The sequence below is a fragment of the Bos indicus genome, chromosome 13, assembly GCF_029378745.1.
Source record: "Bos indicus isolate NIAB-ARS_2022 breed Sahiwal x Tharparkar chromosome 13, NIAB-ARS_B.indTharparkar_mat_pri_1.0, whole genome shotgun sequence".
Lineage (NCBI taxonomy): Eukaryota > Metazoa > Chordata > Mammalia > Artiodactyla > Bovidae > Bos > Bos indicus.
In genome coordinates, this window is record NC_091772.1 from 10,019,590 (window position 1) to 10,035,875 (window position 16,286).

Below are 16,286 nucleotides of genomic sequence, written 5' to 3' on the forward strand. Positions count from 1 at the left end.
GTCGGATGGAGGGTGAGATGGGCCGTCTCCTGTAGGACATCCACCCCTCTGTCGCTCATTCTGTTCGGTGACGTAAGATTTCTACCACCTCCTAGTTTTGCTTTTTTTTTTGATTTTTGAATTTAGGGGTGTATGGGAAGGACAAGTCCCTCAGTGGAGGAAAATACAAGAAAAGACCCTGGTCTGACAAGCCAATGGAGAAACAAGTTACCCAACCAAGAGTGTTTCCTCTGTGCCACTGCCAGCACAGTCCATAAACAGGAAGGGTTCCTAACACACTGGGAAGTACTCAGGTTCACTTCCAAACCCCCTCTCTGATTCTGATTATATAATTCAGCCTCTTAAATGCAGACCAAGAAAAAGGATACTGTTACAAATGAAAAACTGGGCAGAGGGTTTCTACCACAGCTACACACATTCAAATAAAGTCAGAGCAGTTTGCAACCGGCAGGATTCTGTTTAATTTTTAAGTCATATAATAGCTTGCCTTGCCTATTAGCCATTAATCTCACTGGGACTTCGAAATTCTAATTATGCAACTAAACATTAAGAAAATTTAATCACACAAGCATGCCGTAATTTAAGGCGACCCTATCAATCTGAAAAGTCATTACCTACCTCGTATTTTAGCTTCCGTTGAATGGTGCCATTGTGAAGTTTCTCATTATCCTGAAATGAAAATAAAAGGCCTCTATATTAAATTACAGCATGTTCACATAGAGGGAAAAAAACTGATTTGATTAGAATATTTATGAGAACAAAATTCTAAAGAAACATACTTGTCATTCAACAATGACCTTTCTTGAGAGTTTATATTTCCAAGGTAAACGTGACTGTATGGATCCGTCTGCCTATAAATGGAACTGAACCATTTATTCCTAACCTTAAAAATCACAGCATAACATTAAAGGTAAGATTTCCTTAGGATACTCCTTAATTTGTAGGATAGGAAGGAAATGACTTCATTTTGATAAAAATCAACAAGTCACAAGTATGTATCTTCTCAAAGGCAAAACTGTATGCTTACTTGGGATAATTTAGCAAGTGGTTTAAATATTTACGAAATTGATTATATTTTTGGAGAGATCAGAAAGGTGTTATGTGTAGAATTTTTGTAAACTGAGGTAAATGAAACATTTTAGGAAACTTCATATTCACTTATGAATTCCCCCTGTAAGTTCAAAGTGTTCAAATAAAGTTACTCCTGAAATAAGACTATCTGTAGACAAGCCCCACCCAAGTAATATTATTTGAGAACACTTTATATCTCAATTTTCTCACTGAAAAACTGTAAATAAAAGATCACCACCCCCAGCTCCTTAATGGAAAGTCATCTTGAAAACGCCTGCCCGGATGGCCAGCTCCTTCCCTCACCTTCACGGTGTCCGCAGGTTCACGGCAGCCATCACCGACCACGCAGTGCAGACCCTGAAGACGCCTCTGGACCTCCTCTTCAATGTACGCACTGATCCTGAAAGCCAAGGAGATGGGAGTCCATGATCCCGTCTAACCACACAGCGCATCTGAGATCCTGCTTACCACACCCTTGGCAACCAGAAGCCTTCTTGTCCTAAATGCTAAACACAGTTAACTCAGGGCCTCCAACCTTTGCCTCCTTTCTAAGAAATGTGACATCACGTGTTCACTATCTAGGATTTTCTTCCAACAAGAGAGGCCTGGACACATTACCGAATCCTGGGAACAGAAGGGAGACTCAGTTATCCCATCCAAATTCCCGCTGATGTCCCAGGCAGAACTCCTGCTGCGGGCCAAGGGAGAGAGTCAGAGACCCTCCATGGTCTCAGGACTGAGACCCCTCTGAGACCCAGCACTTCACTCACCAAGCCTTGGCTTCCTCACACAGATACTGGTGATAATTATTTGTCACAAAACACAAAGTCATTTCAGAGGATTAAAAGGAAAGACAAAGAGGCGGGTGCAGCCTCCACAGATCTCCCCACTGGATGGCACGCTGTCTCACCTCATTCCTTCTCTGTCTGTTCGCTGCACCTGGCCGTGAGACACTGCGTTTTACAGGTCTCTACCTTCCAAAACGCCCGGCGAAGGGCCAAGACAGTGGACGCCAGAAACAGCTGACTTTTGAGGCAGCTGTCAACCAAATATCTGGCACGCCATACAATACATAGGGGAAATTATATAAAGTGCAGCCATCCACCCAGAAGAACCAGGGAGAACAGAGGATTTTGGGTCCATCAAAATCTTTCCAGTGACTCAGGCCACCCAAAGGCAAGGCTTTCTCAGTTCTAGGCTCCCAGCCCTGGGTCTACAAACACTGAATTACACAGATTGTTTTACATGAACTGTTTTGCGTGTTTACATCTTAGCACACTAAAAATTAAAAATCTGGTTTCATCTAAGTCTACACATAATTCTAAAAACATTTCTGTACTACTGACCATGGCTAAACGACTTTCTGATATGCTGGGTAAAGAGAGTAATATTATAGGTAAGATAGCCCAAAAGAATGGTGCAAGGGTAATAGAATACAGTATTTACATTTCAGTATTTCAGTAAAGAAAATCATATGCAACTGACTATGAGCCAAGGCCTCCTATAAACAAATTCTCTCTCTGAACCTTCACTTAAATTTTAAGTGCCACAGAGGAAGACAACCTAGGTTTAAAGGCCCTCAGAGGTTTGTGCCATCTGAGTATATTTTGATATGTGAATAGCTCTCTGCTAGTACCCAGGGCTCTGGACAGCCCAGCTTGAAATGAATAGGTCGATTAGCTGAAGGCTCCAAGCCACAGATCAATTCATGATGCCACCCAAGTCGAAAATCATTTTTCTATAGTAACATCAGATACGCATGCGTGCTATTCATGGTCATTCTGAATATATGGTACGGTCTCTGCGGTATCTATTTGTAACCAATGACGTCTGTAAACTATCTGTCAGCACAAGGTCCTTCTTGGTACAATCCAATTAACTCTACTTTGCTCCTCTCGACCTGGCCTGGCATCACTCCTTTCTGGTTCTCCGAAACCTTTTTTCTTTAAACATTTATTTATTTGGTTGCACTGGGTCTTCCTTGTGGCCTGTGGGATCTTCCTGGCATCATTCGGGATTTTCACTGTGGCACACAGATTTCCCAGCTGTGGCATGCGGGCTCAGTTGCTCCATGGCACGTGAGATCTTAGTTCCCCAACCATGGAGTGAACAAACGTCCCCTGCGTTGCAAGGCAGATTCTTAACCATTGGCCCACCAGGAATGTTCCTCCCTGAACCTTTTAACAATTCTACCTTCTTACACAAACTACTTGCACCAGCATTCTTGATTTGACTGGCCGAGTATCTTGTCTTGAGCCCTATAAAGGACATCTCACCCTACCAGGGGCCAGGCAGCAGCTGATCAAGACAAATATGTCTTGGGGACAAGTGCTGTTCATAATCTTGTATAGAGCCCTTCATATGCAAACTGGCCAATACAGGGTTCCCTGAGTCATCAAATCACGTCAGAAATAGGCCTGGCATCAGTGTGCTGTCCAGTACCTCTCATCCATCAGAGGGACTGGGTGAGATTTTTCTGCACTGGATGGGAAGCTGGAAGCAGCAGGCTTTCCCTCTAAGGTCCCACGATGCCCTTTTTGAACACCATCGACCTCACAGATCTTCAGCTTCAACTGCTGGATTTCATGTTCTAACCTACAAAGATGGAAGTTATGTGAATTCACACATTAACAGTGTCTCCTGAGCTTCTTCCCTAGAAACCACAGGAGATCCAGACAAAAACTGCCCAAGGAGCTTTACCTTCTGGTAGAAAAGGTTATTGCAGACCTGTAAGACAATGTATAAGGTGGTAACAAGCCACAGAGAGTTTCAGGACAAACGCCACAGACATCCAGGAGTTAGAGAGAGTTCGACATCAAGGGCAAAGGTATTCCCACTGTGTCCAGTAAATCCTCAGAGGTACAAGTGCAGAATTCTGAGACCCAACCCTGGCTTCAACAAAATTGTTGGTTGTGGACTACACATCATAACCCAACAAGGATGTCTATTTGACAAAAGAGATTTTTGTTTTAAAGAATCTTTTAAAACCGCCAATCTAAGAGAACCTTCAAGGTCAAGGCAGTTCTAAATTGAGTCCACACAGGCCAGTGGGAATTTGGCATTTGGAGATGACAGTGAACGGTATTCCAGGTGCAGAAACAAAGGGACTAAGCCACGAAAACCAGGAATCTGTGCTGGCTAAGGCAGAGGGTGTGGAAAAGGGAAATAGGTGAGAGAGACCTAGGAAAACACGCTGAGTATCTACAGAACTTAATATAAACCATAAGCTCTGGAACCAAACATTTATTTCCAAAGGCCAACGATACAGCTAACGTAAGGTCAACAATGTATGAGGCTGGGCTCCACTGGCCCAGGCGTGACTGAATTCAGGCCCATCAGGCTAAAGAGCCAAGCTTGCCAGTCATCATGTCCTAAGGAACACTAGCCCACTCACTGTTACGAGACTTGGATCTCAGCTGGTGTCGAGATGCAACCCTGCCACTTTCCAAGTGCCTGACGCTTGTCCCGTCGTTATATAACCATAGAGGGGGAAAGAAGAAAACGGATTAAACCTAGCTCATAAAGCAAGCTGGCAGAGAAAGACAAACGCAGTACAGTGTTGGTGCAATCTGGCTCCATGTGAATCTGGTATTTTGCACTTTGGAAATTCACAAGTGGTCAGGTCAGGGTGCACGGCAGGCCCTGGCTCAGTTGGGAGAGCCTAGAGAAATAATTAAGACACAAAACCAAGACCCCCCAGAAAGCTACAGGACTGTCACAGCAAAGTGCTGAGAATCTGCCCACCTCAATCAGGGATTTGCAAAATCTGCTCCATCAAAACACATGAAGCTAAAAGCCTCCAGAGAAATGCTGACATTGGGAAATCACTAAAGTGTATCCGCTAGAATCTGGTATTAATAGTAAATGGCCAGGGAGCGAGGCTGGCTGGCAGAAGCCAGGGACGGCAGGCTCCAAGCCTCACTGCATTCTCGCTGGGAAGCGCAGGGCACAAACTGAGAGCACGCCTCCTCTGCTTTGCCTTTCCTGGGGCTGGAGCTTTGTCCAGCAATTTCATTTACATAACATACTTACACTCATTTTCTTAAACCTCAGACCTATTTCTCTGAAGTCACAGCTTTTGTGGGTTTTGATTGTTTCATCTGTCACTGTTGTGCCTGAGGGAATCACCGGGGAGCTTGGTAAAGAGAATGCTTTAAGCAGATGGTTTGAAAGGAGGCTGTCCTGACCCTGATGGTGGCTCCAGCAACAACTCATGGTAGGTCTTGCCTTGTCACCAGGATGGATTTCAAGCCTCTGCCCGTGTCAAGCTGGGCTCCAAGAAGCCAGCAGGTGGCTTCCACTGCAGCCCCTAGGAAGGGGTGGGAGGCAGGGGGAGGACTTCAGGGAGGTAGGGAGCCTTCCAGCCCCCTGTACCGGGGCTTCAGTTAAGATCCCAATAGACCAAAGGGTCTGGAATAACTAAAGAAAAAGGGCCATGTCTTCCTCCTAAGGGTAAGGACAAACACTGCGGCTCCAAGATGGAAGAGCCTATCCATGGCAAGCAGGGCAGGGGACGAAGCCCCCTTGCAGAACACCACATCTGGAGACATGGGCAAACCAGTTGGCTGCCAGTCTCGCTGAGAGTCTTGGCATCACACCTACAGGGTTAGCAGAAAAAGCACCCTCCAGTGTGCGCATTTGTTTTGAGGCTCTACCTCTAGGAAGCATGGCAATAGTTAAGAGGTGGTGGAAGAGAAACACTCCTTTACCATGAAAATAGCGCTGGCTCCTAGTTCACAACCTCCAAAGAAGTATCAGTAAATCATCGCCAAATGAGCCTGGAGAGACCTGTGTTCAGAACATCTGGAGAGCTTTATTTTTAAATTGAGAATCCTGAAATCTCCCATCAAACACTAAGAACCCCCGGGGAGCGGACGGTGGTGGGGGTGGGGGGCGGTTTCTTTTCAATTCGCTGCCAGGTGTGGAAATCGGTGTCTACACAACCTGTGAACTCAGGAGCGATCCTTCACCAGAGTAAGTGCTGCTCCTCCTCACGGAGATGTTGAGGTGTGGGCAGGAGGGAGCGGGGGTGTAGAGATCAAGAAAAAAGAACGGGGGAGGGCGGGGAAATCGGACGGGAAGCCTTTTCAGTATTCCATGTTTATTAAAATATTATACACACGATCAGAGGTCACTGAGGTAACAGACCAGGACTTGGTTTTTGTGTTTTTTTTTCAACTTTAGGATGGTGATTCTAAAACTAGGATTCTAAGGAAAAAGAAAATGAGGCTTAGCCATCAACTGATGTATCAGTCAGAGATACAGCACTCAAGGGGAGAAACCAACCCATCAACCTAACGCCCGGGGGCCTGGAAGGCATGGCAGGCGCCCCCTGGGCTGCGCTCACCTCTCCCGGTCCTTCTCCAGGGCTTCCTGCCCGGCCTGCTCGCCGCCAGCGGCCCGCGCGCAGCGCCTCTGCAGCGCGGAGTGCCTCCTCTCCAGCCGGGCCACCGCACGCTCCAGCGCCTCGCGCTGCTGCTGCTCTCGGGACTCCAGGATCTCCTTCTCCTTCCGCCTCACCTTCTCCTCTTGCCGGGCCACGTTGGCCGTGAACTCGAAGGTGGCCTGCAGCTTCTGCAGCTGGCTGGCGCTGGCCTGGTACTGCGCGAGCTGCTCTTCCTTTTCTTCCATCTCTTTCTCCACTAGGTAGAGAGTGTTGTCCAGGTCGAGAGGACCTCGATCAAGGATCTCACGGACTCTCTGCTTCTCCTCCGACAGCCTGGGCAAATGCTGCTGCAGGAGGTCCTGGAGCTGACGCTTCTTACACTGCAGCCTGCCCTCCGCCGGCTGCATCCCCTCCACGGCTCCGGCCGCCCAGAGGACGTCCGCGCCGCCCTCCTCCTCCTTTTCCGACCCCCTCAATTCTTCCTGGCTGCCAGATGGTAAGCGCTCGCGGAGGAATTCCCGGTCCTCCTCCACCTCCCGTTTCAGGAGGTCCTTCTGCTGCAACAGGTCCTTCTCCATGTTGGCCAGCGTGGCCAGCTGCCTTCGCTTGAACTCTAAGAACCGCAGCTGCGCCTGCTCGAGCTCCGGGCTGTCGCCACCCGCCTCGGCCCCGGCCTCCCTGGCTTGCAGGAGGGCGGTGCGGATGCCCTCCAGGTGCCGGCGCTCCTCGGCTGCGCGCTGCGCCTCTCCGCGCTGTGGCGGCTGCAGCAGCTGCTGCTTCGCGCGGAGCTGCGCCTCCAGCTGTGCCACTCGCAGGACCTGCTCCCGCTCCTGCTCCTCCAGCCGCTGCTTCTCCTGCTCCAGCTTGGCGTACTGCTCCTCCTTTTCCCTCTTGAGTCGCTCCAGCTCCTGAAATATCTGAACCTTCTCGGCCTTCTCGTGGCTGTTGAGTTCCTGCAGGCGCTGGAGCTCCTCCTGGACACGCAGGAAGCGTTCCTCCTCCTGCTTTTTCTTCTGAAGCTCCGTCTCCTGCTGCTCCCGCTGCCTTGCCTCCTCGAAGCGCTCCTTCTCGGCCAGCAGGTCCTTGAGGGTGCTCTCTAGGTGCGAGCTGCGCCGTTTGAGGCTCTCCTCCTGCTTGCGGATCTGCCGCTGTGCCATCTCCGTCTCCTGGCGCTGCGTCTCCACCTCCTGCTGCATCCGCTCCAGCGCCGCCTTGTCGGACTTCTGCTTCTCCTCCATCTCTTCTATGAGTTTTCTGAAACGCAAAGCGGTGACCGATCGTTATTTGATCACTAGCTTCACATGCTGCTCTGACTTCTCCCTGAACTGATACGTCCTGGAAATGGCCTTAAAACACTGCACACCCTTCACTAAAATTAAAAATAAAAAGAGAGAACAACATTTTCCTTTTAATATCCAGTGGCCTGCTGTTTTATTTTTTTACTCTGTAACTGTCCAACATATCATTTGCCTAATCTTCTCGAGTAGCCTCTGATATCATTTCTTTGTAGTGCCTATAAGCATAATGTGTTATGCATGATATAATTTTAAAAGACCCCTGGGCTCAAAGAGAAAGAGCCGTGCCCAATTTAAATTTAAATGTGAATAATTCTGTTCAGCCCAGTGGCTAAAACTCAGTGGAAATTCGGTGACAAAATGATATTAAATAAAAATGCTTATGCTGTCCTCAACTCATCAGGGTCAAATATCAAAGTCAAGATAATCAACATTTCATTGTTCCAGGTCAAATAACTACATGCTGTTGAGCATTTAATCACTAGTTTAGGACAAATGGCAATCATCAAGTGACCCAAAATATTAGTTTATTAATGTATAACATTGAAAATAATGGCAATCTCCATTAGAATACTTAAATGCATGATTCCAGGGGCTATGTGTCATGTGTCTGAGAGAGCAAAGGGTGCCCACTGGGTGCTAACTCAGTGTTTCAAGGTTGGGAGGGATGGCCTCTAGAGCAAGAGTGTGGGTGCAAGGTCTCTCTCCTGACCCACCCAAGCCCTATCTTACATGATGCTGGGAGCTAAACCAATTCATCTGTAACCTCCAGACTCCACGTTCTAGGAAATAAATATCCAGGGTACAGATTTTTCTGTGGCCTTACTTTCTATGCTAGTATCTGTTGTTGGTTCATGTCTTGGCTTGTTATATAGAACAGGAAAAAAAATACAGCTTTTTCAAAGAATTATATTCAGAACATATTAAAAAACCCTCTCCAAATCAATTAAATAACCACACACACACCTGCACACATGTGCATGCACACACAGACACACCCCAAAAGAAAAGGGAGCTGAGAACATGCAGAGGTGGAGAAGAGAAGGTTATACAAATGGCCAATCACCGTTAAAGAAAGATGTTTAAAAAGTGAGAAGGCATAAGAAGGGGAATTGCCATTCTTTTGGCTTTTTTAAAACTCAGAGGATATTATTAAGGAAGATATACTTTTTAGTTAAATTTGAATACATCTATTATTTGGTGTATTACATTTAATGAGTGTAGTAAATTTGCCTACTGACTCTATTCCCTCTCACAAGTATTTGAAGATGAACTATTTTTAAAAATTCAAACACTGAGACTGTCCTGGTGGTCAGATTCTGCACATCCAATGCAGGGGACATAGGTTCATTCCCTGGTCTGGGAAGTAAGATCCCATGTACCGAGTGGCACGGCCAAAAAAAGAAAAAATAGTAATTAAAAACAATTAAAAATTCAAACATGAAGTAAAATTAACCAGCTAAAGAAAAATGAGTTATAGTCATCAGATGTGTAAATGGATGGACACTGAGCCAGAGGGGAAGGACACAGACACAGGTGAAGTCAGTCTAGGACACCAATACAGGCACCCACCCTTGTGTGGTGTTAATAAGACTCCATATCACGTGACTTACCTTTTACTTTCTAATTTCTCAAGCTCTTCACGCTGCTGCCGCTCAAATTCAAGTCTAATAAAATCAAATGAAAAACAAGTTACTTTTCTGAAAGTGCTTTTTCACTCTTTATTTCTCTCCAAAGAGCATCAGTTTGTCAAGCACAATGTTTAATCATTGTGGATTAGCAAGTTTAAAACGTATTCTCTGCTCTATAACTAGGATTAGCAATTAGACATACTTTGAGGTGCTTGAATTCAGGCCAAGAAGGAACATACTTTACTTGAAGAAAAGGAAACAAAAGACACTATATTAAAGTCCATATAGTGGAAACACTTCCACTGTATGGAAGAAGCAGAGTTAAAGACGACTTCTAAATGAGAAGCATGCTGACTCCATGCAGTTTAGTCACAGATTAGTACAAAAAAATGAAGAATCTCTACCTTAGACAAATGGGTCCTTTTATAGGGAAAAAACTGCCAGGGAGGTAGAGAGAGAAAGCACAGACATCAATTAAGAAGAGAATTAACTGGGGAAACACCACAAGAAAAGCAGTAAGATACTTAACAGCCAACTGTCATGCACAAATTGAAATGTCTTTTCATACACATCACATTTCCCAACTACTTCTTCAAGCAAATACTCCAGAGTTGGCTGTTAGGTTTTGCATACTTCCCAGAATAATTACAGTGCTAATAATAACTGAGTGCCAATAATAACTGCCCACAAAAGTAAAATTTATACTTTTACTACTTTATAGATGGTTCTACTGTATACAGGAGGATCTTGAGAAACCTACAATCAGTAATTATATGATACAGCAGCTCCTGGGGGCTACAGAGATGATGAACAGACTGACCACAGTGGTAGCAAAATAAAGGGGGCTAGGTCACTGGGCAATTTAAAACTCATTAAAATATGGATAACAGAAGTTGATTTCTTCTCAAATACTAGCTTGAATTACTTCAAGGTTGCACTATACCTTTTAAACAGTATGAACCGCAACTGTTAAACTTTTCTTGTTGTGGGGGATGGCAGATACAGCCAAAAAACCACACTATGGAAAAATTCATTGTCAACTATTTTCCTTGGATAACATGCAAATCCAGGTTGGCAACCGTTACCTTTACGATGAGCTAATGAAATTTCAAACACATCTGTCACCAAATGAATTTGGGTTACAACTGAGAGTAAGATGTCTCGGGGCAGCGGTTGGGGGGGTGGGGGGTTTGGAGCAGAACTGAGTGCTGTGCTGAGCGGTTTACACATTTGCTTACTCTGCTGCTGCTGCTGCATCGCTTCAGTTGTGTCCGACTCTGTGCGACCCCACAGACAGCAGCCCACCAGGCTCCCCGTCCCTGGGATTCTCCAGGCAAGAAAACTGGAGTGGGTTGCCATTTCCTTCCCCAATGCATGAAAGTGAAAAGTGAAAGTGAAGTCGCTTAGTCATGTCCAACTCTAGCGATCCCATGGACTGCAGCCTACCAGGCTCCTCTGCCCATGGGATTTTCCAGGCAAGAGTACTGGAGTGCGGTGCCATTGCCTTCTCCTTGCTTACTCTGCCTTCCAGCAAATCCTGAAGACAGCACACAGCATAAACCCATTAACATATCAGGAGCCCAGAGCTCAGAGATAGGAAAGAACTTGTCCAAGATCATGAGGGTAAGACACGGAGGAACCAGGACTTGAATCCACAACAGTCTGCTTCCAAAACATGATAATTCATTCACTTTATGAGCAATGCTTCCAGTTTATGATGCATAAAATGGAAGCATTAATAAAAAATTAATAAAAATATTAAATCTTTTATTGAAACTTATCATTTAGGGTTATATTTATTTTTCTGTCAAATGAAAATGATCTGTAGGTTATAGCTACTGTCATCCATGAAAAGTCAATCATAAATCTATATGAAGAGTATCTGCCAATTTCCAAGCCTTATCTACATGCCATTACACTAAGTAGATGCAGGGCTTCATTAAAGTTCATATATGATCATTCTCTTTATATAATGGTGAACAGATCCTTGGGAATGATTCCTAGTATGAGACTTCAGTACAGTTTAGCCTTCTTAGAGGTAGAGTAAAAAAAAAAAAAAAATCACTGGCTAAAACACTTTCAAAACCTGAGGATTTTCCTTGAATTGTCTTTATTCTCAATTTTTATTTTCTGTGAACACTGGCTCAATGTGACCATCAGCAGACAACATGGCTCTCCCCTGACAGTGTCACAAAAGAACGTCATAAGCCAAATGCTGCTCTGAAAGGTTCGAATGAAAACCTATCACAGGACTTAGGAACTTCCCTGGAGTTTCAGAGGTTAAGAGCCTGTCCTTACAGTGCAGGGGGCATGGGTTTGATCCCTGGTTGCTGAACTAAGATTGCACGTGCCCTGCGGTGCAGGAAAAAACACCACCATCCAACAACAAACCCCTCTCGCAGGACAGTTCACAACTCGAAGGTGCTGGCAGGCACTGAGCATGCAGTGCCCTCACTTTGCCCTCTAACCTCTGCAGGTCTCACCCTCACTTTATGAGCCAGGAAACTGAGGCCTGGAGCATGCAATTAGCAGAGGGAGGCCCTGAACCAATTTGGTACTCTACAACTGCTGGTAACTGCGGGTCTCCAAGGGTCCTAACATGTGAGTTTTGGTATCTTCTTCTTCAGGCTGACACTCAGCACCTATGTGTTTTACTGAGCCCAGTGCCAGGTGCTGCGCAAGGCACAGGGGATACAGTGTCTCAGAAGGAAGCTGTGGCCCCTGCCCTCGCGGTGCTTCCAGTCTGTAAGTGACAATGGGGTAAAAACAGGAAGTTCTCCCAGTGAGTCGTGAGCCAGAGTGAGGAAGGACAGGGTCACACGTAGCAGGTGCAGATCTCAGAATTTGGCAGGAGGAGAATCAAGCCAAGACTCTCCAGGGAGCTTCCACCTAGGCTATGACAGTCTTCCTTGAGACAATGAAGAAACTCAGGAAAAGCTTCATAAAGCCATGTCTTGGCTTCCTGGGTTGGGGGAGGGGTGCGGGGAGCATGTAGAGGGTGGCAAGATCCAAAGTTCAATGGGACTACAGAAGCTACAGGGTGTGGGGCCTTAGAAGTTATATTGAGCACTCTGAACTTGACCCTAAAGACGGTGGCAGAAAAGTATTTTGGAACAGGGTTGTTGGAGAGCCCACAGACAACAGGTGAGAGGAGAAGCCAAGAAATAGATCAGGAGGCCAGTGTCATCATGGATACAAGAGATGACAGAGGCAGGACCCAACATAACTGGGATAAAGGAGCGCTGGTATCTTCTGATGTGCAGTCGTCAAGGTGACAGCACCTGGCAATGGGCTGCACTGTGTCGGGAGCTGTGTTGGGAAAGAAAGAATCAAAGACGGTTCCTAGCAGAGTCACACAGTGGGTGGGTAGGCAGAGCATTACAGCCAGGAGACTGCACTCAAAGGTTAGTTGGTCTAAATACAAAGGCTAGTGGTCCTGAGGCTAAGCATGAGTTATTTAACCTTGGATGCTTAATTTTCACAGACTTAGAAGAAAATAACAGGCGTCCCCTCAAAGGAGACAAACACCCATCCCATCAAAGAAGACAGTTCGTATGAAACATCTGCAGCGTGCCTGCGCATAGTAGGTGCACAAGTCTGCCTCTCGTCTGTGACCTGAGACAAGGAGAAGCCCAGTGGGAAGGGGAGAAGCAGCGGGGGCGGCCGTGGCTGTGCTCACGGTGGTGCAGGTCAGGGGGTGCTCAGCATCCACAGAAGAGTCAGTCCACACCCGTGTCTCTCACCATGGCCCTGAGAGCTAGGTGCCGTCTTTCCCCCGTTTCACACGCGAGAGGTGCCACGTCTCCAGTAAACGGCAGAATCAACCGACTCCAGAGGCCACCCTTTGTCTCTATTCTGCCTTCAAGAAAGGAAGCTCAGTTTTACATGTATTGAATCTAATGGTTCCAGGGTCAACCAAACTGAGCTGTCCGGCAAGCAGGGGGAATACAGAGATCTGGCACTTGGAGCCTTCTCAAGGACGGAGACACAGACCTGAGATTCCCCAGCATCCAGGCGGGCAGGGAGCAGAGGTGGATGGGGTCACCCCGGACACAGGTGTGGAATGAGACGGTGCCCGTGAACTATCTGCAGAGCGCCTGTACACAGTAGGTGCTCAAATGTGCTTCCCCATGTGATCCCCAGAGACAAGAAGGCCCAGTGGTGGCCACGCTCATGGTGGTCTGGAAGACCACAGACAGGGCAGCAACCGGCGGAGAAGGAGGGGCCCTCCAGGCTGAAGATGAGCGGTCAAAGACAGAGAGAGAGAAGATCCCCTTGATAAAAAAAAGATTTCCATTTCCTCGAAATTAAGAGTTAAATAGATAAAGATGCTCAGTCTTAAACTTCTAAATAGTCTGTGGAGAGAGTCATAATTACAAAGTCAGGAACTATGTTTTAAATATGAGGTGACATCAGCTGTTGCTGGTACTGTTTGGCTTCTATTAAATATTACATATTTACTAATCATACTTCAAAATGCACCTTTTTCCATAATCAATGATAATTATTTCAAAGAGCAAAACCTCAACAGACTGTAAAATATAAATGTGTGTTAATAACAAGGAAAGAGTATCTACTGTAATTGTACTTTAATATGGCTTCATTTTAAATAAGTATAATTCACTATCTTGCTTTACTGGAATTATCTTGGCCCCAAATGCTAATTTCCTAAATGTTATAATTAAAAGGAAAATCACAAAAGGATATAATTTTTGCAGCTGTTCTCAGTGTTTTTAAATGACAGTTGGAAGTACACACACCGTGTTAGGGCCAACAAAAAGGCACAGCATACAATCTGATGAGACATGACCTCTTTTGTGCATTAAAAGACATCTAGCATTTGGAGACATCACTGCACATCTTGCGAATTATATCCCTGTTATTACTGACAATGAAAACACAAGGGGGTGGGAATTTCTCCATTCACACCATTATACTGAAAGTGAGACTGTGATTATCAAAAGAGAAAAAGGAAAAAAAGAAAAATTTTAATGCTTTAAAATCAGTGGTGATGAGTTTGATACCTCTCCTTTCACTTTCTGAAAGGAGGAAAGTGGCCACTGGAGCCCAGTCCACACTTGAGTGGCAGTTGCGGGGGGAAGTGGGCGGGACATGGATGCTGAGCTCAGACCAGGAGGCAGCGCTCACCCCACGAGGGAGACGAGCCGAAGGGAAGGCAGCCCCCACAGGAGGCGCAAGAACAGGCAAGGGAAAAGTTCTTGGTCAGTGGGGAGGCTGGGCTTTTTCCTATGTGGCTTGCAGGTTATCATCAAATGCAGGCATGACCTCACGGGTGGTCAGTCCGTGAAGGTGCCCCGGGCCCTGCACCCATGTGATGCTCTGCTATCATCATCCTGAAATTCTTAATACTACATTTCATTATGCACTGAGCTCTGCACACTATGCAGCTGGTTCTGACCAAGCATGTGTCGTTTTTGAAAGAATCTCTGCTCTGTTGCCGGGATGTTTGGACTCAGTCCAGAGTCTGGTAAGGGATAAATGGAAAGGTGCTGGAAAGAACTAGTGTACAAGGTTCCCTTCTCCTGCATCCTTACAAGGGCCTAGATTTTGACCACAACCACAATGGGTCCTACAGTGGTTTAGCCCAGAACGGCCAATCTTCTCACTACCCTTCCACCTTCGGGAACTCCCTTCCAGCCAGTCTCAAATCACCGTGAAAGTGAAAGTGAAGCCGCTCAGTCATGTTCGACTCTTTGCAACCCCATGGACGTTAGCCTACCAGGTTCCACCGTCCCTGGGATTTTCCCAGCAAGAAAATCACTGTAGAGAAAGCAAATCTCACGGAGATTAGGGGATCTGAAGACTAAAGATAAAGTTTGGATTTGGGTGTGACAGTTTGTGCAGGTCCCATCCAACTATCTCCCTGACCTTGAGAACCTTGTCATTCAAGATGTTCTTTAAAGGCTCAGCAGAAACCAGATGCTTCCCCAAGGGAGGCAAAGGGAAACTCATGAAAGAAGAACCTGGCCATTCTTCCAGACTAGACTCTGCCTCGAGAGGCCCTGCAGTCCTTCCTACGAGCATCAGAAAGCTACTAGCATGCAAACCAGCATGAGAAAGCTACTTGTAGAGACGACTGAAACTGCCACATCAATCAATCACTCCTAGATTCCCCCTTTTCCCCTTCAAATTATGCTATCCTGTAGCACAGTGATTTCATACAACTGTAATTCCAAGAGCTTACATCAATTGCACAATGTGATTTGATCTAGGAAGGTGTGAAATTAAACCCCTTTAAGGTAGACGTCGAAGATTATAATAAAAGTATCCCCAGTACTCTGGGACTGGTTTTCTAATGAACTTTCAAATCCTTGGTCTACAAAGTACTAATAAAGATTTCCCAGAAGCCAGTGTTAAGCCTTCTGTATTGCAAATGGTAAGTGCTCAAAGAAACGAAGATGGCTTTAAAAAAATAGTAAAATTTGATACCATAAGCATTTTGAGTTTCTTCGCAGCTTATTTCTCATAATAGTGCCATAACCTGCTCTAATAAAGACAGCCAGAACCACGTGTTAAACCCAGGAGACCTACCTGATCAAACCTAAGACCACAGGTAATTAGAACAAAATGGGACTTAAGAGACCAAGCCATCAACCTGGCACACACCCCTGCATCCAGCTCCTGTCCTCCTGATACTGTACGGACCAGGAGACTGAGGCCCGGGGAGGCTCAGGGAGATGCCCAAGGGGACCTCCTCTTCACAAAGCCAAGAGAAAAGTCCACCGCTTCCTACTCCTCCTCCATCTCTACCTCATCTCTAGAATTCCGTCTCACCTACTCAACCAAACCACAGCAGCCTGCACCCCAGACACAGCCTCCCAGAGTTAAAGGTGGTCCACAGTTCCAAGATGGACCTCTTCCCGTCAGACACGCCAGAACAGT

The 16,286-nt window shown here is 46.1% G+C and overlaps 1 protein-coding gene across 6 annotated transcripts in view; it reads right to left on the minus strand.

Annotated features, from left to right (window-relative positions):
- KIF16B (kinesin family member 16B) overlaps nucleotides 1-16,286 on the minus strand; it is a 307,508-nt gene that overhangs the window by 92,994 nt on the left and 198,228 nt on the right. For 2 of the 6 annotated variants that reach the window (XM_070800714.1, XM_070800716.1), the window contains exons 18-23: nucleotides 9,788-9,820; nucleotides 9,366-9,419; nucleotides 6,419-7,711; nucleotides 3,514-3,666; nucleotides 1,375-1,471; nucleotides 619-669 (exon numbers count right to left, since the gene is read on the minus strand). In XM_070800714.1, the coding sequence (XP_070656815.1) occupies nucleotides 619-669; nucleotides 1,375-1,471; nucleotides 3,514-3,666; nucleotides 6,419-7,711; nucleotides 9,366-9,419; nucleotides 9,788-9,820 (1,681 nt within the window). The remainder of the gene's footprint in view (nucleotides 1-618; nucleotides 670-1,374; nucleotides 1,472-3,513; nucleotides 3,667-6,418; nucleotides 7,712-9,365; nucleotides 9,420-9,787; nucleotides 9,821-16,286) is intronic. The other 4 variants (XM_070800718.1, XM_070800715.1, XM_070800717.1 and 1 more) reach the window with 3 other exon arrangements.